This window comes from Rhinolophus hipposideros, assembly GCF_964194185.1.
Source record: "Rhinolophus hipposideros genome assembly, chromosome: 22".
In the NCBI taxonomy this organism is placed as follows: domain Eukaryota; kingdom Metazoa; phylum Chordata; class Mammalia; order Chiroptera; family Rhinolophidae; genus Rhinolophus; species Rhinolophus hipposideros.
In genome coordinates this window covers 8,218,131-8,238,313 of record NC_138068.1, presented here as the reverse complement: position 1 = coordinate 8,238,313, position 20,183 = coordinate 8,218,131, and the positions used below count along the sequence as shown (strand labels likewise).

General features: G+C 50.6%; 1 protein-coding gene across 1 annotated transcript in view; it reads right to left on the bottom strand.

Annotated features, from left to right (window-relative positions):
• ATP9A (ATPase phospholipid transporting 9A (putative)) overlaps positions 1-18,170 on the bottom strand; it is a 112,867-nt gene extending 94,697 nt beyond the window's left edge. The window contains exons 1-2 of the mRNA XM_081033292.1: positions 17,989-18,170; positions 549-693 (exon numbers count right to left, since the gene is read on the bottom strand). Coding sequence (XP_080889418.1) covers positions 549-693; positions 17,989-18,056 — 213 coding nt within the window. The 5' untranslated portion in view covers positions 18,057-18,170. The remainder of the gene's footprint in view (positions 1-548; positions 694-17,988) is intronic.
• Positions 18,171-20,183: the final 2,013 nt, after the last annotated feature.

Here is a 20,183-nt window from a genome sequence, read left to right as displayed (position 1 = left end):
TTTGAGGAGTAGAAGTCCATGGATTTGGGTAAGTCAATGTGAAAATGCTATGACTCCAGAGTAAAACACCAAGCAACACGGAAACATTCATTAGCAAAAATGTTAACAGAAATTCTCTCTGGAGGGTAGAATCAAAATGTATCTCTTTTGATTTCTCTATACTCTTATTCCCCAACTTTCCTATACCTGAATATGTATTTTGTGATGATGGGGGGTGGGGAGGGAAACGTAAGCACTGCTGATTTTGCCTTTTTTTGGTGTTTTGGTTAGAGTGCTAGGTTCCCATAACCTTTTTCACACTTAGGCCTAACACACCAAATAAATGTGAAGTTGTTCTGAGCAGGTGGTGTCTCCCAGCCTTATAGACAGCAAGCACCCCCTCGAGGAGCTCAGGACCAGGAGATGAACAGCTAGGGGTTAAGGTGGCATGGAAACCACACGGGGTGTTCCCAAAACCTGCCATGGGAACCCCAGTCTTCTAAGCCTGGCCCCATTGCATACACTGGGTGTGGGAAGAAACATCGGATGTGGCCCCTGCCCGTACATACCCCAGGAAGAAAGGTGAAGAAGTTGTACTTCTGATTGTTGATGACATTTCGAGGGTATCTCTGGTCTCTCTTCTCGGGGTGCCCCAACCAGACAGTGCGGGGCCTGGGGTCCCCTGCACCACAGCACCTCAGCCACTCGCAGCACCTGTGGGAAGGACACGCCGTGCCATCAAGGCCACGTCCACACCTGCCCACCTTCTCACAGTGTTTTTCTCTAAAGCATCCTCACTGGGTCGGGACCACAGCCACCTTTGGGGCTTCATCCTCCAGGGAGATGGGAACATAGAGCTGAGGCTTCTAAGAAGCTGTGGTCCAAATCAAAGATGTTTCATCCCTAAGCCCAAACTGTTTACTTCAAACAGTAGGATTCGTCTTTAAGAAAAAAAAAAGGTAAATATGTAGCAATGAGTACTGTTACTACTTTTACATTTTAAAGAGGAGAGGAGAAAGCTCAGGACAGTTGAATAAAGTACCCAAAGTCGCTGAGATGTGGAAATAGGAGTCTAACCTTGAACCATGCCCGTCTTATTCTAAACCTGGTGTCTTTCCACCACCCCCTGATGTCAAGGTTTCTGGTTACAACCAAGATTACTATGTAAAGGGGAAGAATCTCCTCCACACCCCTCCTCACCCCGCTGTCCTTTTTAGCAGCACGTTGGTGGGACAAGCCAAGAACAGAATGGCTCCGAGCGCAGCGTAACCTAGAGATACGCCAGTGTGCCAGCTGTAGGCAGACGGGCCCCAAGTGCTGCCCAGGACCTGGCTGTGTCCCCAGAGGGCATTCGTTAGGCACGTCCACTCCCAGGTCCACTCCCAGGTCACCTGCGAGAGGCAAGGGAACACCTGGGAATACAGCGGGCTCTGGTAAAAGAAACCTACTCTGAGAACCCCCCAAAGAGGGGGCCTGTCCTTCAGAAGAGTCCACAGACGAGGCGTTTGGAGTTACAAGCTCTCGTGAGTGCTGCGATGGAAACACCCCATGCTGACCCGTTCATCTTGCTACCCGGAACACACAGGCTGCAGGGAGAAGCCCAGCCCTGCCAGCTCCTTGAGACACTGCCAGCCGAAGTGAAACCAAGCAAACTCAGCCATTACAACTCACACAATTACTTGTCTGCCTCAGACCACCCTTCTCTCCTCCTCCTCTGGGCCAGGCAGGTGGCGGGGAGGTGCTGCTGGGGTGCAGCACTGGGCAAACACAGCCCCTGGGCCTCAAGACTCTAAAGATTAGCAAGCCAGCAAGCTGCCTGCTAGGACGCTCAACATTTCCAGGATGAAACACGATGCGGCTTCTTAAAAATAGCACCCTCATTCCAGTAAACTGGTGCTCAGGGTACAGTGTGGCTCTGGTCTGCGCAGGTTTCATTTCTAGTAACTCATTCGTGTTGGTACCAAAGTTGTTCAAAGGCCAGAGAGACGCACAGAAACCTTGAGAGGTCTAACCCCATCCCTGGGTGGACACTAAGTGTTAAATGAATGCGGGGAAGGCTCATTTGACAGGAAGCACAGCATTCTATTTGCAGCAAACCTTCCTGACGGTCATGGTGCCTTCTTGTGAAGCAGCAATGCTCTCCCCATCTCAGAATAATCCTGTAGTGACGGACCCTATAGTTGTCTGTTTCTAATGAAAGCTGAAGAATGCATTTAGCCGTAAGAGAACTACATACCAGCAGGGTGACTGTGATATGAGTTTCTGTCTGTTTTGTTTTAGCAGAAGGTCCCACACAGCAAGCTGCCAGGTTCCGCTAGCCATTATTTAACCTGTAGTGTGTGCAGGTGCCCCAAGTAGCAGGGCACTCGGTGTGGCACGCACTGCGGTGGCCGAAGACTGGAAACACACCTGATGGTCCATCAGATTGGCGCTGGTTAAATCACCGGGAACATCCATGAAATGGAATTCCCAACAATCCTGAAAGAATGACACAACGCTGTGCATACTAAGTGACCCCATTTGCAAGATATGCCAAGTCGAAAAGCAATGGCTGAAAGGTGTACCCAGGAGGCTATGCTTTGCAAGAGGAAACACATGCAGAAAAATCTCCAGGACGGTCTGTGGGCTTTTCTTTTCCCTCTGGGCTTTCAATCTTAGGTATCAATACATTTGTCTTATTTTACTTTGCTCCAGCCAATTTTAGGTGGGTATCTGTTAACCACTATCCCAAACCTCCCATCTGGCAGTCCTGTCCGCCGCATGGCTGGACCTTCCTTAAATAGACATTCCCATTGGCTTTGTGTGTCTTCCATTCAAAGCTTCTAACGAGTGCAATCTACACCTTAAAGCCTGCATTCTACCATCCTGACCTCTCCACTCAGATTTCCTTAGACCTGTGCTATCCAACAGGGTAGCTTCTACCACCTGTGGCTAGGTAGGTTTACATTAATTAAAATAAAAGAACTCAGTTCCTCATCCTCACTGGCCACATTTGCAGTGCTCCACAGCCCCAGGGGGCCAGGGGCCACGGACTGGACTGTGTAGACTCAGAACATTCCAGCATGACAGAAAGCTGCTTTAGAGCCTCCCTGTCAAGACACCACCTGACACGTGAACTGATGTCAGAGCCTACGAACGCGCGCGCGCACACACACACACACACACACACACACGGACGGACGGACGTCAGGAAGTGGATTCCACAACAGAAGGAAATTTGCCTCAGCAGTTTCCCAAACTTCAGCTGTTTTCAAACACACACGGGATTTCTAGGATATCCATCTACCTCTCCTTTCGAAGGTCAAGATTTTGCCTAAATTTGCATACGTTAAATCAGTGATTCTCAGCCAGGGGATGGGGGTTAGCTGCTGGCATCCCGCAGGTAAGGGCGGCCAGGAAGCTGCTAAACATTCAACAGTGCCCAGGATGAGAACTCCATTTACATCCATTTGTTTCAAAAGGTAACCTCACTCTATCCGAAATGGAACATCAGCAGCACTTGCCATCCACAGAGAGTAACCGCCAGAATCAGCACAATGAAAACAATGGGACAGAATGAATTCCCACTGGATGCAGTCGCCCAACCTCTGCCTGTTTGCTGCTTCTCCTTCCTTAAGCATGAAGACGCTAGCAGGTGTCTGCTGTTAACAAGTGGGCCCTGACAGAGTTCGAAATAGTGAAGGAAAATGAAAAAAGGAAGTGAGTGTCTCGCTACATGTCTCAGTGTGATTTAGTTCCTGTCCATGAATTACTTAGATTTTATCAACCCCACCACAACACCTACAACCATCGTCTGCCCATATTTTGGGAACCACTGTCCTGCAGTAGAAACCTTGGGCTCAGTGGCAAATTTACAAGTAACCAAGTCTCCCCTCACCCCCACCCACAGCCCAATCTGTCCAAACAGAAGAGGTGGCAGCTAGGCTCCATCTCAACATCTGGATTTATAACCTGTGAATCTCTTCCTCTCGGCTGCCACCACACCCCGTCTGTCTCGTGGGTGGACATCAGCCCTCCAAGGTCTGAGAGGAGCAGCTGCTCAGAGCTACGTTGTGGCAGCTGTCATCCGGATGTCATGGATTGCTACTGTTGTTTCTTAATACCAAACTGAGCTGTCATTTGCCAGGCCAAAGTCATTCCTACCCTACGTTCTAGACAGACTGGGGAAATGGACCACATGACCGAATCCCTAAGAGTGAGAAATTAATGGAGAGGCTGAAAAAGAAGTAACAAGTGACAGCCACAGTTTCAAAACAGCAGGACCACGTTACTAGAGGAAGAAACACCAGCTTTCAAGCCAGACAAACCTGGGTGTAAATCCCAGCCCTGCTCCACACCAGCTACATGCCTTTGGGCTACTCATCTATGACCCCCACTTTTCCTCTCTGTAAAATGACAGTAATAAGACTGTGAGGATTAAGAATTTTACATATGGAAAGCATAGAGAGGACAGTACCTAGCACATAACAGGCATACAATTAACAGTAGAAAGTACTTCTCAAGTTATTCTTCCAGACGAAAAAAGAAAACATGAAACAATTTTCTCACCTGTTGATAGCAACAGCTAGCTACTCAACTAGGTTAAGCTGTAAGGCTAGCAACAATGTAGCTTACACTGCTTCTAGCTTAGACCATTTAAACAAAGGAAACCCAGAACGGATTTCCTTATGCTTTGCCCCTAAAACAAACGAAGGCTTTGACAGCAGACAGCCTGCTGACAGATACTCAGTGGCTTCACCCAATCTAGCTGGAATGCAAGGGAAAAGCAAATGTTATGGGGGAGGTGCCAAGACAACAATATTTCTGGAAAAGGGAACTACTGTAACAAGCAGCTGGCCTCCAAAGACCTGCTCATCTCTGCTCTGGGTGCCACCACAATCAGCAGGCACTTGGTAAATATTTGAATTGCCTGCATGACGCACCAACCATTCCTGAAGCCAGAGTCCAGGAAGCTATAGTCTCAGGGTTGACACTGCAAAGATCCAGGAAATACGTAAAGAAAAATTGAAAGCAATATGGAGAAAACAGTCTACCGCATTTGTGGGGGAGAGGGGTGAATTTGCCCTCCCCACCCTGGGAACACTTGGCTCTGTCTAGAGAGATGTTTGGTTGTCACCCTGCAGGTACAGGAAAGGGAGGTAGGTACTCCTGGTACCTCATGGGCAGAGGCCAGGATGTTGCTGCAATCCTACAGCACACAGAGGACGACCCATCCCCAAATCATCCCGAGTTTGAGACCCCTGGCGTATAGCAGCCAGGCGTATTCCATCCCATACATGTCGGCGGAGATGGAAATGTTCTGTATTTGCAGTCAAACACAGCGGCCACTTAGCCACATGTGACTACTGAATACTCAAAAAGTAAAATTGAAATGCATTCCGTTACTTTAATTAATTTTCACGGCCACATGTATCTCGGGACTCCCCTATTGGACAGCAGATCTAGAAGGCTAGAACCCAAATCCTTAAGCGCAGATGCCTGGGGGGATGGGAAAAGTGGAAGGGAGGTATGAAGGGAGACTTTTACTCTTTATTCTAAAAACAACTAAGTGCCTAGTTTGTTTGGTTTTGGTGGTGTTGTTGTTTGGTTTTGTTTTTTACTGGGATAGTGTAAAAACTGAAGTCAGAAAGAATCCAAAGAAGGAAGCTAGTTCACTGAGGTCTGACCACATCTCTGGCCACAGGAACGGTCCTGGATGGAAGAGAAACGGGACTATATTGGTGAAAACAACCAAGCCACTTTGGCCACTTCTCTTGAAACGAAGAGCTCAGACCCACTGACCTCACCAGTCTACCTGGAGGGACGCATCCTTCATCCACACAGGGAGGGAGTGGGGAGCAACGGGAAATGCACGAAGATGCTCACAGGAGCACTGGAGAGAGAGCAAAACCTGCAGATGCCCATGACAGAGGGGCACTCTGTACAATGGACCCATAGCAATAAAAGAATGAGGCCACACACTGGCAGATTCCAATGATGAAGTGGGAAGAAAACATAACGCTAAGGGTATGCAATTTATTATGCTACATTTTAATTAAAATATCATATGCTAACATATGCCTGGGGGGGAAATACTGGAAAACAAATACACACCCCCCCAGACCATTAACTCTGGTTCTCTTGGGGGGAGGGCGCAGGCACGGATGATAGGAACCAATGCCTTTCCCTGTTCCTCCTGCCCTGCGTTCTTTCCTTATGGGTCTCTTTCTGCTCAGCAGTGCACCATGACTCTTACAAAAGGATGACTCATGTTGCTTCCCACCCCCACGATGATTCAGTACTTGTGGACTGAAGTTCAGCCTTTTCCTTTTGCATCCCAGGTCCTCCGTGATGGGGCCATGGACTGCAGACAAGCAGGTGAGCTCCAGAGCTCAGCATGCTCAGTTCTTCCCTCTCTGGTCCACTTTACTCCAACCCCTCTGCAAGACTCATTCATACCAGAATGCCTCAGGCAAGCCCAGCCCTCATCTTCTCACCCTTCAAACCCCACCTCTGCTCTTCCCAAAGAGAAGGGGAAGCAGCTCTGCCGTCCCTTAGACGTAACTCACCGGTTTCTCTCTAGACCGGACCAGCAGACCGGACCAGCAACCTCAAATCTATAGAAGCCCAGCAAGCAACATAAAAAGAAAGGAAACGAACAAAAATAAACTCTGGGTGGGGCCAGCCTGGGGGCTCAGGCGGTTAGAGCTCCATGCTCCTAACTCTGAAGGCTGCTGGTTCGATTCCCACATGGGCCAGTGGGCTCTCAACCACAAGGTTGCGGGTTCGACTCCCGCAAGGGATGGTGGGCTGCGCCCCCTGCAACTAGCAACAGCAACTGGACCTGGAGCTGAGCTGCGCCCTCCACAACTAAGACTGAAAGGACAACAACTTGACTTGAACAAAACTCCAATATGGTGATGGAAGGAGAACTGACTCTGGGTGGTGAACACACAATGAGATTTATAGACGATGTAATACAGAATTGTACACCTGAAATCTATGTAATTTTACTAACAACTGTCACCCCAATAAATTTTTTAAAAACTCCTGGAAGTACACACTGTTCCCCAATAAAGTCCTGTTCCCCTTCCTCAATAAAATCTTTAAAAAATAAAAAATAAACGCTGGGTCCGCGGGGATGGAGCACACTGTAGAAAGGAAATGGCAGCCCCCGGCTGCTGTCAGGATCTGTCCCTAACACAGGCCCAGTGCAAAAGGCCATTCAGTTCTTCAAGACGACGACGACACACAGATTCTGACACACAGATTCTGACACACAAATGCTCGGGTTTTCAAGGCTGGCACTGCGTCAACTTTTACATTTCATGCCAAACAAAACCCCATTGAGATATTTGTTTATTTAACACGACGACCAAGATCGAAGAGCAGAGCGCCTGCCTTGGTCAGGGTGGGCGGGCACACAGGCCCTTTCACTGCTGGGAGGGGCCTAACTCAGTGTTATGTGGAGGGAGGGCAAGCTGATGGTAACTAGCAACATCACAAAGCACATTCACTATGACCCAATGAACCCCCTTCGAGATACCCCCACGTGTGTTCTAACATGGACACACAGACTTGATGTCCAAGACCATTCACCATAACATTGCCAGTAACAGCAAACCACTGGAAATAACCTAAACGTCCATCAGAAGAATGGTTAAATAAAGTGTGTTATATCTATTCACTGGAATCCTAAACAGCCATTTAAAAGGGGAGGAGGGGTCAGGAAGCTTTTTATGTACTGATATGTATGGAACAAACCCGGGGTACATTATTAAGTGGAAAAAATATGTTGTACTGTGTAAGGTATATTAACAATTGAAAAAAAAGGGAAAAATCTATGTGCGTGTCCGGATAGGAAAGGAGGGAGGGAGGGAATAAATACCTGGGCTCTTTTTGATAAATGCTTTAAAATTCTCTAGAATGACCCAGAAAGAATTGATGACTCGTTCTCAGGAGGGGCAGCTGAATGGAGCAGTTGGGAGGAGACTGAGTTTTCAGTGTGTACACCTCTATACCTTTTAAATATTGAACTGTGACTGATTAAACTTTGAAATGTAGAAACAAAAGACCCCGACGCTGCTGCCCAGACAGTACATGGCTCTCAGTGTGCAGCCTTGGATCTGAGCCAGGAGCTCGTGGGTCAGAGACCAGAGACTATTCACCTCACACCCCAGGCCTCGTCTCCAGACAGTGCTCAGTAGCTCTGTGTGGGCTGATGACTCTCTCCTGGGCCTCTCAGCTGCCCCAGGCACCCAGCACTCCGGGATCTTCTGCCTCACCTCACGCACTTACATTTGGTCCAGGTTATTTGCTCAGGGGTTCTAAAACGGGTCTAGGGGCCACAGCACCCAGCCAGCAGCTGAAGCCCACAAAACGCCAGAAAACGGAATTAAATGATTAAATCGAAGGCAGTTCCTCAGATACCAAAACAATAAGCAAGAGCATTTATAAAGCACCCAGTGTGTGCCAGGCGCAGTGGCAAAGGCCTCGGTGTGCATTACTTCCCGGATTCCTCACAACAATCCTCCAGGCTGCTCCAGTCCTCCTCCTCGCCCTCCCTCCCGCAGATGAGGAAACAGCACCCTGGGGAGTCCTGCAACGGGAGGAGGGGGCAGAGCCAGCTGTGGGCGGAGCCCAGCAGGCTGACCCCAGAACGGGCGCTCTTAACCACAGCATTCGGAGACCTCACCCCACGGCAGAATCTGAGAGCCGCCTCTGAATTGTCTACACAGCAACCTGGGGAAGAACCCAAAGGATGGGGACACAAGCAGGTACACACCAAGGGTCCCCAGTGGCACTGCCCAGGCCCATCTGAATCCTCCCTCCAACCCATCATTGGCCTTAACAATGGCTAACACCGCTATCGTGCTTTCCAGGGGCCACCAGCTTTGGGATCTAAGCGCTCTGTGTACGTTAACTCATTTAATCCTCAAAACAAAGAGCTGAACTCACTTGCTCAAGGTCCTCCAGCCAGGAGGAACCCCCCACTCTCAACCCTTCCAGATCCTCAGCAGACAACCCTGGCCTTGGGGCGCCACCACCTCTGCTAGTAACCCCTTTTCCTTCCCGACTCAGGCTCCTCCCCTGATCCCATGGATACCTGGGCAGCCGCCAAGGCTACCGCAGGCTCCACCTCGGGTGTGGCTCTGGCACTAAAACAGCCTCAGGAAGGCCATGGGAACCATTTCCAAGGGTGCTTGTAAAAACACCAGACGTTATAACACCTGTCCCTCCAGAAACAGGCAGTGGGGGGTTTAGGGACCACCACAATGGCAGCTCAGGTGTGGAAGGGCACTCACCAGGTAGCATGTTCACACCTTTCCTAATATCACCGCTGCAGGGGAAGGCTGCCCTGGGCTCCGACAACTGTGCAGCCAGCCTCCACCCTTCGCCGGGAAGCCAGACCTTACTGCAGTTGGCCCTGTTGTCTACTCACAGCTTTGTCAGGAGACCCTTTATATAGACTCTCCTTTATTCACTCAACAAACATGTATTGAGGGCTTGCAGACTCCCGAACATATCTTACGTGACGACCAAACGTGCCAGCACGAGGGGTTAAGTTCACCGAATCCATCTACTGAGGATTTATTGTGTAGCGAGCATGTCCTCCACCCCCACCATCTCACTCATCAATAAACAGGAAGTCCAGTTGGCGGTAGACAGAGCAAGAAAAGCATGTGTTTCTACTTCTTTCTCTCTCTCGTTTTTCAACCTTCCCCATCTCGTGAGCATGCACTGGGCTAAAGGCAAAATTAAAATGGAAGGTGGAGAAGGTCATCGCCTGTATCCTAACCCTGGAACATGGGGCGACTCTGGCTTTCACAGGGTGCGAAATGGCAGAGCCCCTCCCAAAAGCCGCTTTGTAATTCAAGGTCAGAGTCCCTGAATGCCCTTATGTTCCATGTAACCCAGTGAACTGGGATTCTAGCCTGTGAAAAGTCTCCAACATGCAGGAGAAAGTTCATGCATCGAGATACCCTCTCTAGACTAAGGTCTAATTTATAATAGCGAAAATGAACTGAAATGATGTTACTTAATAGTCATTCGATGAAAGTATAGATCCAAGGAAACATACCTCAATGTTAAGAGTAGCAGGGAGGGCTCTAAATAATTCCAGCGGCTGCATCTTTCTATAACAGGAACCACTACTTTTCTGTAATAGAAATTACTGCTTTCATAATGGAAAACAATAAAACTCTAGTGCTTGAAAGCCCTGTGCAGGGCCCCAGAGCTAAGGATGGAGCGCAGGCCAGGGCTCTGAGTGGGTCCACTCCCTCCTGGGCCACAAGGGCCCTCTCTGGCTTGGCTGTGCAGGGGTCGTTCTCCAGCAATCCCTGATCCCCCCGAGCATACCGTCATCTGGCACAAAACACCCCACTGCTACTCAGGGGGGATGTTAGTGACATAGGCTCAGCCCGAGCTAATGCAACTGCTTGAAAACATTAGAAATCTTGGTGACGCAGAAGTTGCTGGGAGCCAGTAAGAATCAAAACGGGCCTCTATGGGCAAGTAGCAAATGGAAGCTGGAAATCCAAGATCAAGGTTTTGGCAGGTTTGGATTGTTCAGAGACCTCTCTCATTGGCCTGCCAACGGCTGCTTTCTCGCTGTGTTCTTACACGGCCCTCCCTCTCACCACTGGTGTCTCTTTGTGTGTTCTCATCTCTTCTTCTACGGACACTAGTCAGACTGAATTAGGGCCTTCCTAATGGCCTCTTTTTAACTTCTTTTCTCTAAAGGCTCTCACTCCAAATAGAGTCCCATTCTGAGGTGCTGGGGGTCAGGACTTTCACATATGAATTTGGGGAGGATACAAGTTGGCCCATAACACATCCCAAGTGTGCTAACAGCCGAAGGCTTCCTCAGTTATTAAATCAGAAAGCTGAACTCATAGCTAAGAACCAGAGTCTAAACATGAATTTCTTGCCTAACAGGTTTTTCTCTTTTTAAAGACAGGATGAGTGTCACCTTAAAAAGATAACAAGGGACATGGCCATTCATAGTGCCTATTCATTCCATTAGTCCAGTAGTTCCTAACAGGTGTGCTTTTGCCCACTCCCACTCCCCACCCCCACCCAGGGGACACTTGGCAATGTCTGGAGATATTTTTGGCTGTCACAAATGGAGGGAGGGTGCTGCTGGCAGTCAGTGGGTGGAGGCCAGGAATACTGCTAAACATCCCACAATAGACAGGATGGCCCCCACCAGAGAAAGATCTAACCTAAAATATCAATAGTGCCAAGCTTAGAATCCTGAGGTCTAACCAGGCCAAGTCTGACTTCACCTTGTGTCACACCAGACGGCCCAGCAGAGGACAGGAGACCTGCCAGGTCCGGTTCTATGAAGGATGCTGCCTCTTCTGCAGAAAGGACAGCCAACAGGCTCATCCCTGGCATTTGGCAAATGCCACAGAGATCTCACTGGGAGGAGGGAAGAGAAACCAGTCCACTCTCCCTCCAAATCCCACAAGAAGCCTTTCCTTCCATGGGACCACTTCCAACTGTGCTCTCCCATAATCCCTCAAACTGTTTAGACAATGATAAAAGCCACATTAAGATCTCCAATCTACCCGGTAAACTACCCACTGTTTAAAAATCATGTTTTCATAGGTAACTTGGCAAAATAAAAATTTTTTTTAAAAATTTCCTCTATCAGCACAACCAGATTATCCTATGTCTTTCTCCTTGTAGTAATATTATATTTTTAGACCGACAGCACCATGTTACCACAGGCCTAGACCAACACTTCCTAAGTGGCAGTTGGCGTGACATGGGGCCACCTACAAACCTGATGATTACTGACTTCATACTTTTCTTTAACTCGCTATTCTTTTTTCTTAAATGTATCTATCACTGCTACAACGTAAAAACAAGTCTCACTTGGGACAAACAGAAGGAACCATAAAAATAATTGCTAACCTTTTAATGTTTGGCCGTGAGCCATTTACAGTGATCTTTGGAGACGTTTCCCACAGGCCAATCTTTGAACACCTGTATTAATCTCCCAAAGTCACGCAAAGGAGAGAAAACAGACACTAGTTTACGAAATCAGCACCACCCTAACTCTTTAGGAAAAAAAGTCATCAACGTAAACCTTACAACTAGTCTTTTTCTTTCTAAATTAAACCGAATCCACTCACTGTCAGGAGTGAAGCTGGGGACGCTTCATGTCCATTTCCAAAGGTGGGCATAAAATACGACAAGCCCTAATTAATGACTTCCGTCATTTGCATCTGGGTAGATATTCAGAGAATGACCTGAAAAGTGACAGACTGAAGTCCCAAGACAGTTGTCCAACGCCTGGCCTTCTCCTTCTAACTTGTTGCCTGCGTGGCTGAGGTCAAGGTCAAATGGCCACTCTCTTTCCTTGGGGACTGGCAGGCAGGGCCTCGACTCACTGGCCTTCCTCGGGAAGCCCCAGCAAACCTGGCTCCTATCTCCACATGCTACCCTTCGGCGTCCCTACCTGGGTTTGTAATTCCACTGCCTGTGAGTAGTGCTGGGCGGGTGGCAGGGACTGTGTCACGGGAAATGGATGGCACAAGTACAGCTGGGCTGGCTGGCAGGGGACACAGAGAGCACTGCCCGAAGGGCCGCTGCCAGGGCTTGTTCTGAATGTGCCCCTCCACGGGGGCACAGAGCTGTTATGTACCTCTCCGCTGCACCATGGAGAGGGGAAGGGCTGGGGTCTCTGCGTTTCACCCACCAGCACACTCCGCCCACACCCTCCCCAAACACAGCCCTATACTCTCTGTGCGAAGCACCATTTCCACTGTATCAACAGAAAGACAGTGAGAAAACACACACACACAGTGTACAGTTGATCCTCAGTTTGTGGTTTCAGTATTTGCAAATTCACCTACTGCCTCGGTATCAATGCCCACAGCACTCCCGTGGTCACTCACGGATGGGCAGAGCGCAAAACGTTTGAATCACCCCACGCACATTCCCAGTGGAGGTCAAACAAGGTGACGGACACCCTGGCGTGTTGGCTCAGCTCTCCTGCTGGAAGCAAGTGTCCTTTTCACTCTCTACTTAGTGACATGTTTTTCACATTTGTGTGCTTTCTGTTAGCGATTTCACCATTTAAAATGGCCCCCAGCACAGGGCCGAAGTGCCGGCTCGTGTTCCTAAGTGCAGGAGGGAGGTGACGCCTCAGAGAAAACACGAGATAAGCTTCCTTCCTTCAGGCATGCGCTGTTGGTCGTGTGTTCAGTGCTAATGAATCAACAATATCTACGCAATACGGCGTTTTTAAGCAGAAATATTCCCTAACACAAGGGTCTGTAGTGATCAGGTGATACATTGTGAAGGCAGGCTCGCAGGCACCCACCCCGGGAGGTTCCCTAGAAGCAGTGGTTCACTAGTCACCGACTCAGCATTACAGGGGACTCAGGAGAAGGTAGCTACAGTGAAGAATGAGACTCAACTGTACTACAAAGCGAAGACGCCCTTCACCATGTCGAAAGACAAAGGGCACGCTAACCCCACAAATCAGAAGAGGCAGCTTCGATAAAAAAGTTCAGACCTGTCCATTCAATAAATGTGTCTGTAGGAAGAGCTTCCTGCAGTGGCATTCTTGTTCTTAGTTCCCATCCACGCTGAAATCCACATCACTGATGGAGCCTGGTCCTGGCCTGGGGTCAAAGGCCACTGCAAAGGAGCCACAGCCTGCCACGGCTCTGTCACTAGACACTTAGCAATGTGAGGTCTGCGATAGCTTCTACCAGAGTCGAGTCCTTTGTGGCCATTTCCCAGCCAGAGTTCTTACTCAACTAGACCCTCTACAAAGATCGAGGAAGAAGAGATGATGTTATCCAGTACAAGTACCCACCCTCCAGCCTTTGAGAACAATTTCAGACGTTCTCTGAGGGCTCATATGCTACTTTGCATGCATTATGCCCAACCACACAGCCATTCTTACTGTGTCCCCATTTCACAGAAGAGGAAACTGAGGCCTAGAGAGGGATAGTGGCACAGTTATACATGTAGTAAAATGCCAAAACTGTTCATTAATCTAAGTCTGTATGACTCTGGAATCCAAACTCTTAACCACAGAGCAACACAGCAGGCATCCTGCCCTGGGTATTTAAAACTGTAGCCTACATACGACACTCTTATCTTTACTCTTACAGCAGTTTTCAAAATGAGATCTACCTTAACTGTCACTTCCAAATCCTCTATCCTGCGGTCACTTGGCAAAAGAAGAATTCATTGTTACCGGAGGGACAAAGAAACAAATAAGCTCTGGGAAATGCATTAAAGGGACAGAAGTGATCAAATAAATGCCTTTCAGTTGTCAGCCCTGGCTGCTCTAAGAAACCCTCCCCAGTTCTCTTAACTTGGAATCAGACCACTTGAGTTCTTATTAGTTTCTGCCATGTATTCTTGGCCCCCAATAGTTGCTTAATCTTTCTGGGCCTGAGTTTAAACCCGTGGAACAAGGGTTTTAAAAAAAAAAAAATTCCAATGTCACTCATTCTGTAGCATGAGTGAGAAAACACTAGTTCAGAGCAAAACACTGCAAATCCTAAAGAAATACTCATTCTCCTCCTCGGTGATCAGGATACGAGTCATGCAGCGAGCGTCTCGGCTTCAATGCTGCACCGTGGAGCTTTGAGATGCCGCTGCTGTACTCCCAGGCAGGTGGCTCCCTGTCCAAGCCCAGCGGCCTCACTGGGATAGGAAGCCTAGTGAGAGAATCCGGCCCCCAGGCCCATAGGATACACCACTCTGCATTAGCTTCCCCCTGCTGCTGTAAGAAATGACCGCAAATTTATTCTCTTACAATTCTGGGGGTCAGGAGGCAACAGCGGGTCTCATGGAGGCTCCAGAGGACAAACTGATTCCTTGACTTTTCTAGATGCCTTCTGGATTCCTTTACTCCTGGTCCCGCCTCCATCTTCAAGCCAGCAGCTTAGCATCTTCCAGTCTCTCCAGCTCTGAGACTCACTCTCCGGCCTCTGTTTCAAGGATGTTTGCGATTGTACACAGGGCCCACCTGAGTCATCCAGGATGGTCTCCCATCTCAAAATCATTAACTTCATTATGTCTGGCAAGTCGCTTTTGCCACGTAAGGCAAGATATTCACAGGTCACACGTGGACATTTGGGGGGTGGCCTTATTCTGCTCACCACACCAGTACAAACTAAGGTGTATTGAGTGCTTCATGTTAAAATTTTACATAGACTGAGTCTCAAAACAACCCTCTGAGAGGGGTGTGTGTGTGTGGGGGGGGGGTGTGTGTATGTGTGTGTGTGTTCCCACTTTAAAGATGAAAAAACAGACCCAGAGAGGTAATTTTCCCAAGTCACACAGCTGATAGGACCCAACAACCTGGTTAACACCCAAGTCACACAGCTGATAGGATCCAACAACCTGGTAACACCTAACAACCAAGCTGGTAAACACCCAGCAACTAATCTCTGGTGTTTCACCAAGAAGGGAACTCCACTCAGCCACAAGCAAAGCACATGACGTCAGAAAATGGTTTCCAGCAATATGGGGCAAATGCCTTGTTTCCTAACTAAACCACAGCAATAGTTTTCTCAACAGCAGGATGTGAAACTTTCTCAAGAGAGAATGCGCATGGGGGCCACGGCAGTCCTCCAGCAAACAGACTGCACGCCACGGCAACATGACATCCTTAAGGCCGAGTGACACTGTCCCCTGGGACTCATCCCACCCATGTTTTTGATCTTTTAACTACAAATTCCCCAAACCATCCTACAGCTCAGAGCCATTAGGTGAAATGAGCTGATTGGGTTGAAATCCACCCCTTCACAACGACTATCATCTCCACCCAATTATTTAATATCACTGAATCTTAGTTGTTTGGTCCATAAAATGGGGAGCTTAATGCCCAAAACTCACAGTCACTATGAGGAGTAAAACAGAGCCACGTGATCTCAAATGCCCGGCGGAGCCTGATATGTCACCTATTAGTTTCCTCTTCCTTTAACTCGCCCATTATATTTCGGGAAGCTTCACTACATCACTTTGCTTCCAAGGTTTTTCCACATACCAAGGTTCCCACTTTGCCGTGGCTCCTCCTAAAAATGCAGACTAAATACAAGAACTCAACTACAAATGCCTGGCTCTCCAATACATGACTTGAACCGGAATCCATGTGAGTGTTTAGGAAATAAATTAGTTCCAAAGTGACAAATTCTAAAGGGGGTGTGACCCTCCATTCCAAACACCAAACAGAAATCTTTTGTTTTTTCTTTCTGTCTGTACCACTCCCTCTGGGCCCCCATGTTCACCGTGCGTATTTCTATCGTGGTGATTACCACTTTTAAGTAATTATTTGCATTTTCTCTCACGCAGTGAATCAGAAGTTCTCATCTACGACTGCACATTCAAATCATCCGGCAGCGTTGAAAAAATTAAATAGGTACCAAGGGTCCCCCAACAGATTCTTTTTTTCAAAGGTCTAAGATGGGGCAGCGATGGTAACTGTTGAGCTCCCCAGGTGTTTCCAGGGCACAACCAAGCTTAGGACGCCTGCACCTGTTGGGCAGGTTGTGCTTAATTAATCTTTGCATTCCAGTCACGTGGCATGAACCCTGCCCACACGAGGCATTTCATAATTGTTTGGGGCATGAATTAATAACTAACCTTTACAGTCCAATGATCATATAAATCTATTAAAATATGTACTGAGGAACAAGCACAACATGCAAGCACTATTCCCGGCAAGGAGCTCATGTTGATTATCATTCTTTAGCCTTGAGCGGTCAAGATGGAAACGCAGCAGAACAGTGAAGGAAGGGGTGGAGGACCGTCCGTCTCCGGGTCGGACGATCCTGAGTTCAACCTCCATTTTGCATCTTCCCAGCAATCCCTAACCTGGCTGTGCTGGTTTCCTCCCCTGTGTTGCATCAATGAGGCCTCCTCCCCGGAAGATTCAAGGAAGACAGGGACAAAGACCCCACAAAATGGCAGCTGGCATCATTCCTTTTTCTCTCTTTTTTTTTCTTTATTCCCACGACACCTGATGAAGCCACCCTCCCCTCCCCGTGCACCAAGCAACTGACGCTGCAAGAAGCAGGGGCCAAAGGGAAGTGCCCGAGAGAACTGGACGCTGAGGGGAGGGGCGGGTCGAGGCTGCAGCCCCGCCCAGCTGCCCTTCTCAGCCTCCGGGGACCTCAGCCTCACCTGGGAAGCCTGGGGGGGCACGTTTCTAGGTCCCACCCTACCCCCCCCCAAAACTCTGATTGGCGGGTCTGGGAGGGAGCCTGAAACTCTGCATTTTAACCAGCTCCTCACCACCCTCACCACTCGGTAAATCTGTCGCAGGCAGTGCCACAGCCCCTCAAAACCTCAACAGGTCATTGCCATCTCCCAACAGGAAGACGCGACACAGCTACCCGTCCCCCGTCCCCTCTCCGAACGAGGGAAGCCCGCGCCTGGCCGCCCCGGGGCTGCCAACGCGGGGAAGCCGCGGCAGGTGGCAAGCCCCGTCTGCTGGGGGCCCCCTGCCTCAGACTGGGGGGCCCGGGGGCGACCCCCGCCCCCACAGACCAGAAGGCGCCCCTCCCACGCTCCTGCGGCGGCTGGTTCGGTCCGCGCGGGGCCGGAGAGGACAGTGGCCGTCTCCCCGCGGCGACCCGACCCCGCGGCGGGCACGCGGGGGACCCGGGGCTCCCACGCCAGTCAGCCGAGCGTGTCGGGGCACCCGACGACTGCTCCACGCGCACAGCACGGTTTGCTATAAACCAAGCCGCGACCACACGACAAGGAGAAACCAGGAGACAATACACGGGGCAGAGGCCTGGCCGGTCCTAATCCCGCGCGCCCGTGAACAGCGCCGGGCAGGCCCCGCTTCTCGGTGCTTCCAGGGGACGTGGGCGGGGGCGCGCGGCAGCCGAGCCCTCGGGCCCACGGGCACCGGGTCGCGCGGGGCACCGGCCGGGGCGGAGCGGAGACGACCCCCCCCCGCCCAACCTGTCAGGCGCGGCCAGACCCGCGCGAGCGCCAGGCTCCGGCCGCGCGCGGACAAAGAGGCCGCGGGGCCCCGCTCACCCGGCGCGGGGCCTGCTGTCCATCCGCTTCTTCTGGCGCACCGGCTGCAGCGGGATGTTGTCCGTCATGTCGCCCGCGCCTCCCGCCTTGGCTGCCGCGCCCCCCGCGCAGCCTGGGCCGCCGCCCGGTCCGGCCTCCGCGCCGCCACCCGCCGGCGCCGCGCCGCCCCGGGGGAGGAGGCGGCGGCAGCGGGCGGGCCGGGCCCGCAGCGAGGGGGCGAGCTCGCGAGCGCCGGGCCACGCGCGGAGCCGCCCGCGCGGCCCGACCGACGGACACGGGCGCACCATGGACCCGAGCTCCGCGATGCGCCCGCTCGCCCCGCGCCAGCCAGGGGGGGCGGCCGGCTGTGTCCGCGCCGCCGCCGCAGTGTCCCCGCCCCCACGCGCGCCCACCCGGCCACGCGCCCCCCGCCCACGCCCCGCCGTGCGCGCGCGCGCGCGCGCCGGGCCACCGCGCGCCCACCAGCCTCCGACAGTCGCCAGCGCTCAGGCAGCCCCTGCCACACTCACCCCATCACATTACATACATTCTCACATGCTCACTTTGCACCAACAGGCACATTCATACGCATGCCCTGCACACACACGTTCATTCTCAGCCGCTCACTCCCCAACATCCGACATTCACGATCACACATGTACACCTGCACACCCCTGCCATGCTCACCCCACAAGTGACATTTACAATCACACACGCACCTCTGCACACACACACCCTGACACACTCCCCATTAGTCACCCTCATGTACCCACCCTGGATCTCAGGCCTCACACACGCGCGCCCCCAGGAATCACGATCGCACAGGGGCACACCCTACCTCCCTCCACTGTCCAGACTCCCTCACCCACCATCCTTCACCATTGCACACCCTCACTCTCACACCTGGATCCCTGAGAGTCATAATCACACATGCACTCATACACCTGCACACTTTCATTCTCACACCTTATCTACCTCGGGGACTTATACATGGGCCCCTCTCCATCACTCAAACCACAATTCACATCTCACGTACACCCCCAACTCCTTCACCCAGACCCACATGCACACTCGTTCGCTCCCACACGCTCCCACAGTGTCCAGGATCCACTAACTTTCCAAGGGCCTGGTAAAATTTTGAGAACAGAAAGAAAATGAATAGTGCTGAAAGAAGGGAGTGAGGGAAGTTAAAAATCCGCACATAATTAAAGAGCCTCTAAATGTAACACCTTGTGAAAGAAACTATGGCAACCAAAGTAAACATTTAAGTCCGTAGTTACATCTGTATGTTTCATGTAGGGTGCAGGTGCCTTTTAATATGATTGCTATAAGGGTGAAACCACCAAGTATCTGTGTTAGGGGTCCTGGGTGAAGGAAGGAGGAGCTGGGCGGATCCCAAACCAAGAAGTGTGACTTATCTCATGTCCTGATGAAGTTCCTCAAGAAAAGAAGCATGTCCTTAGGAGTTGCTGCATTGCATCTTTGAAAGGAAAACAGCATTCTTTAGCTAACAGACCTGGTCTGCTTTGCTTTCTGCGTTCTCTCCTATCTCTAGGACGGTACATGGCAGAGTCTGTGCTCAGGAAATGCCCGTTGAGTGGAGGAAATGGTTAACACCCTGATTCCCCCCCCCCCCAATTATGGCATCAGAGTAGGCCCCACCCTCTATCACCTGTCCCCTTTCAAACCCCACCCACCTCAGATCCGCTAAAAACCCAGATCCTCTTGACCACTCCCCTATCACACAGGGTAACAGAAAAGAGCAATAGATGGTGACCCTTTTACCCAGGGACCCAAACCTGAAACAGCTGGGGTTCAAAAGCCATGAGCTACTGTTTTTATCAAGCACCTAAAACACACATTTAATCTTCCCAACAGCCTTGCCAGCTAAGTCTAAATAATCACACCCATTTTACAGGTGAGGCAATAGAAGCTCAGAGAGGCCTGTGCAAAGCCACACGGCTAGAAAGGAACTGGGCTGGGCTTCCGACCTGCTCTTTCCTGCTCTAGAGGGCAGGACAAATGGCCTCCTGTGACCAATTAAATCAGTTATGACACTTCAGGCACCTACTAATCCCGATTCTGAATATCTTCAAGCCCTTGTGGAGCCCACCTGTGGCCACCCACATGAGACTGTGCCCTCATTTTCTAAAATACGGAGTAATAATAGTAGCTTCCTCGTCTGGGATCCAATATCCCTTCCACCACTTCCCAGC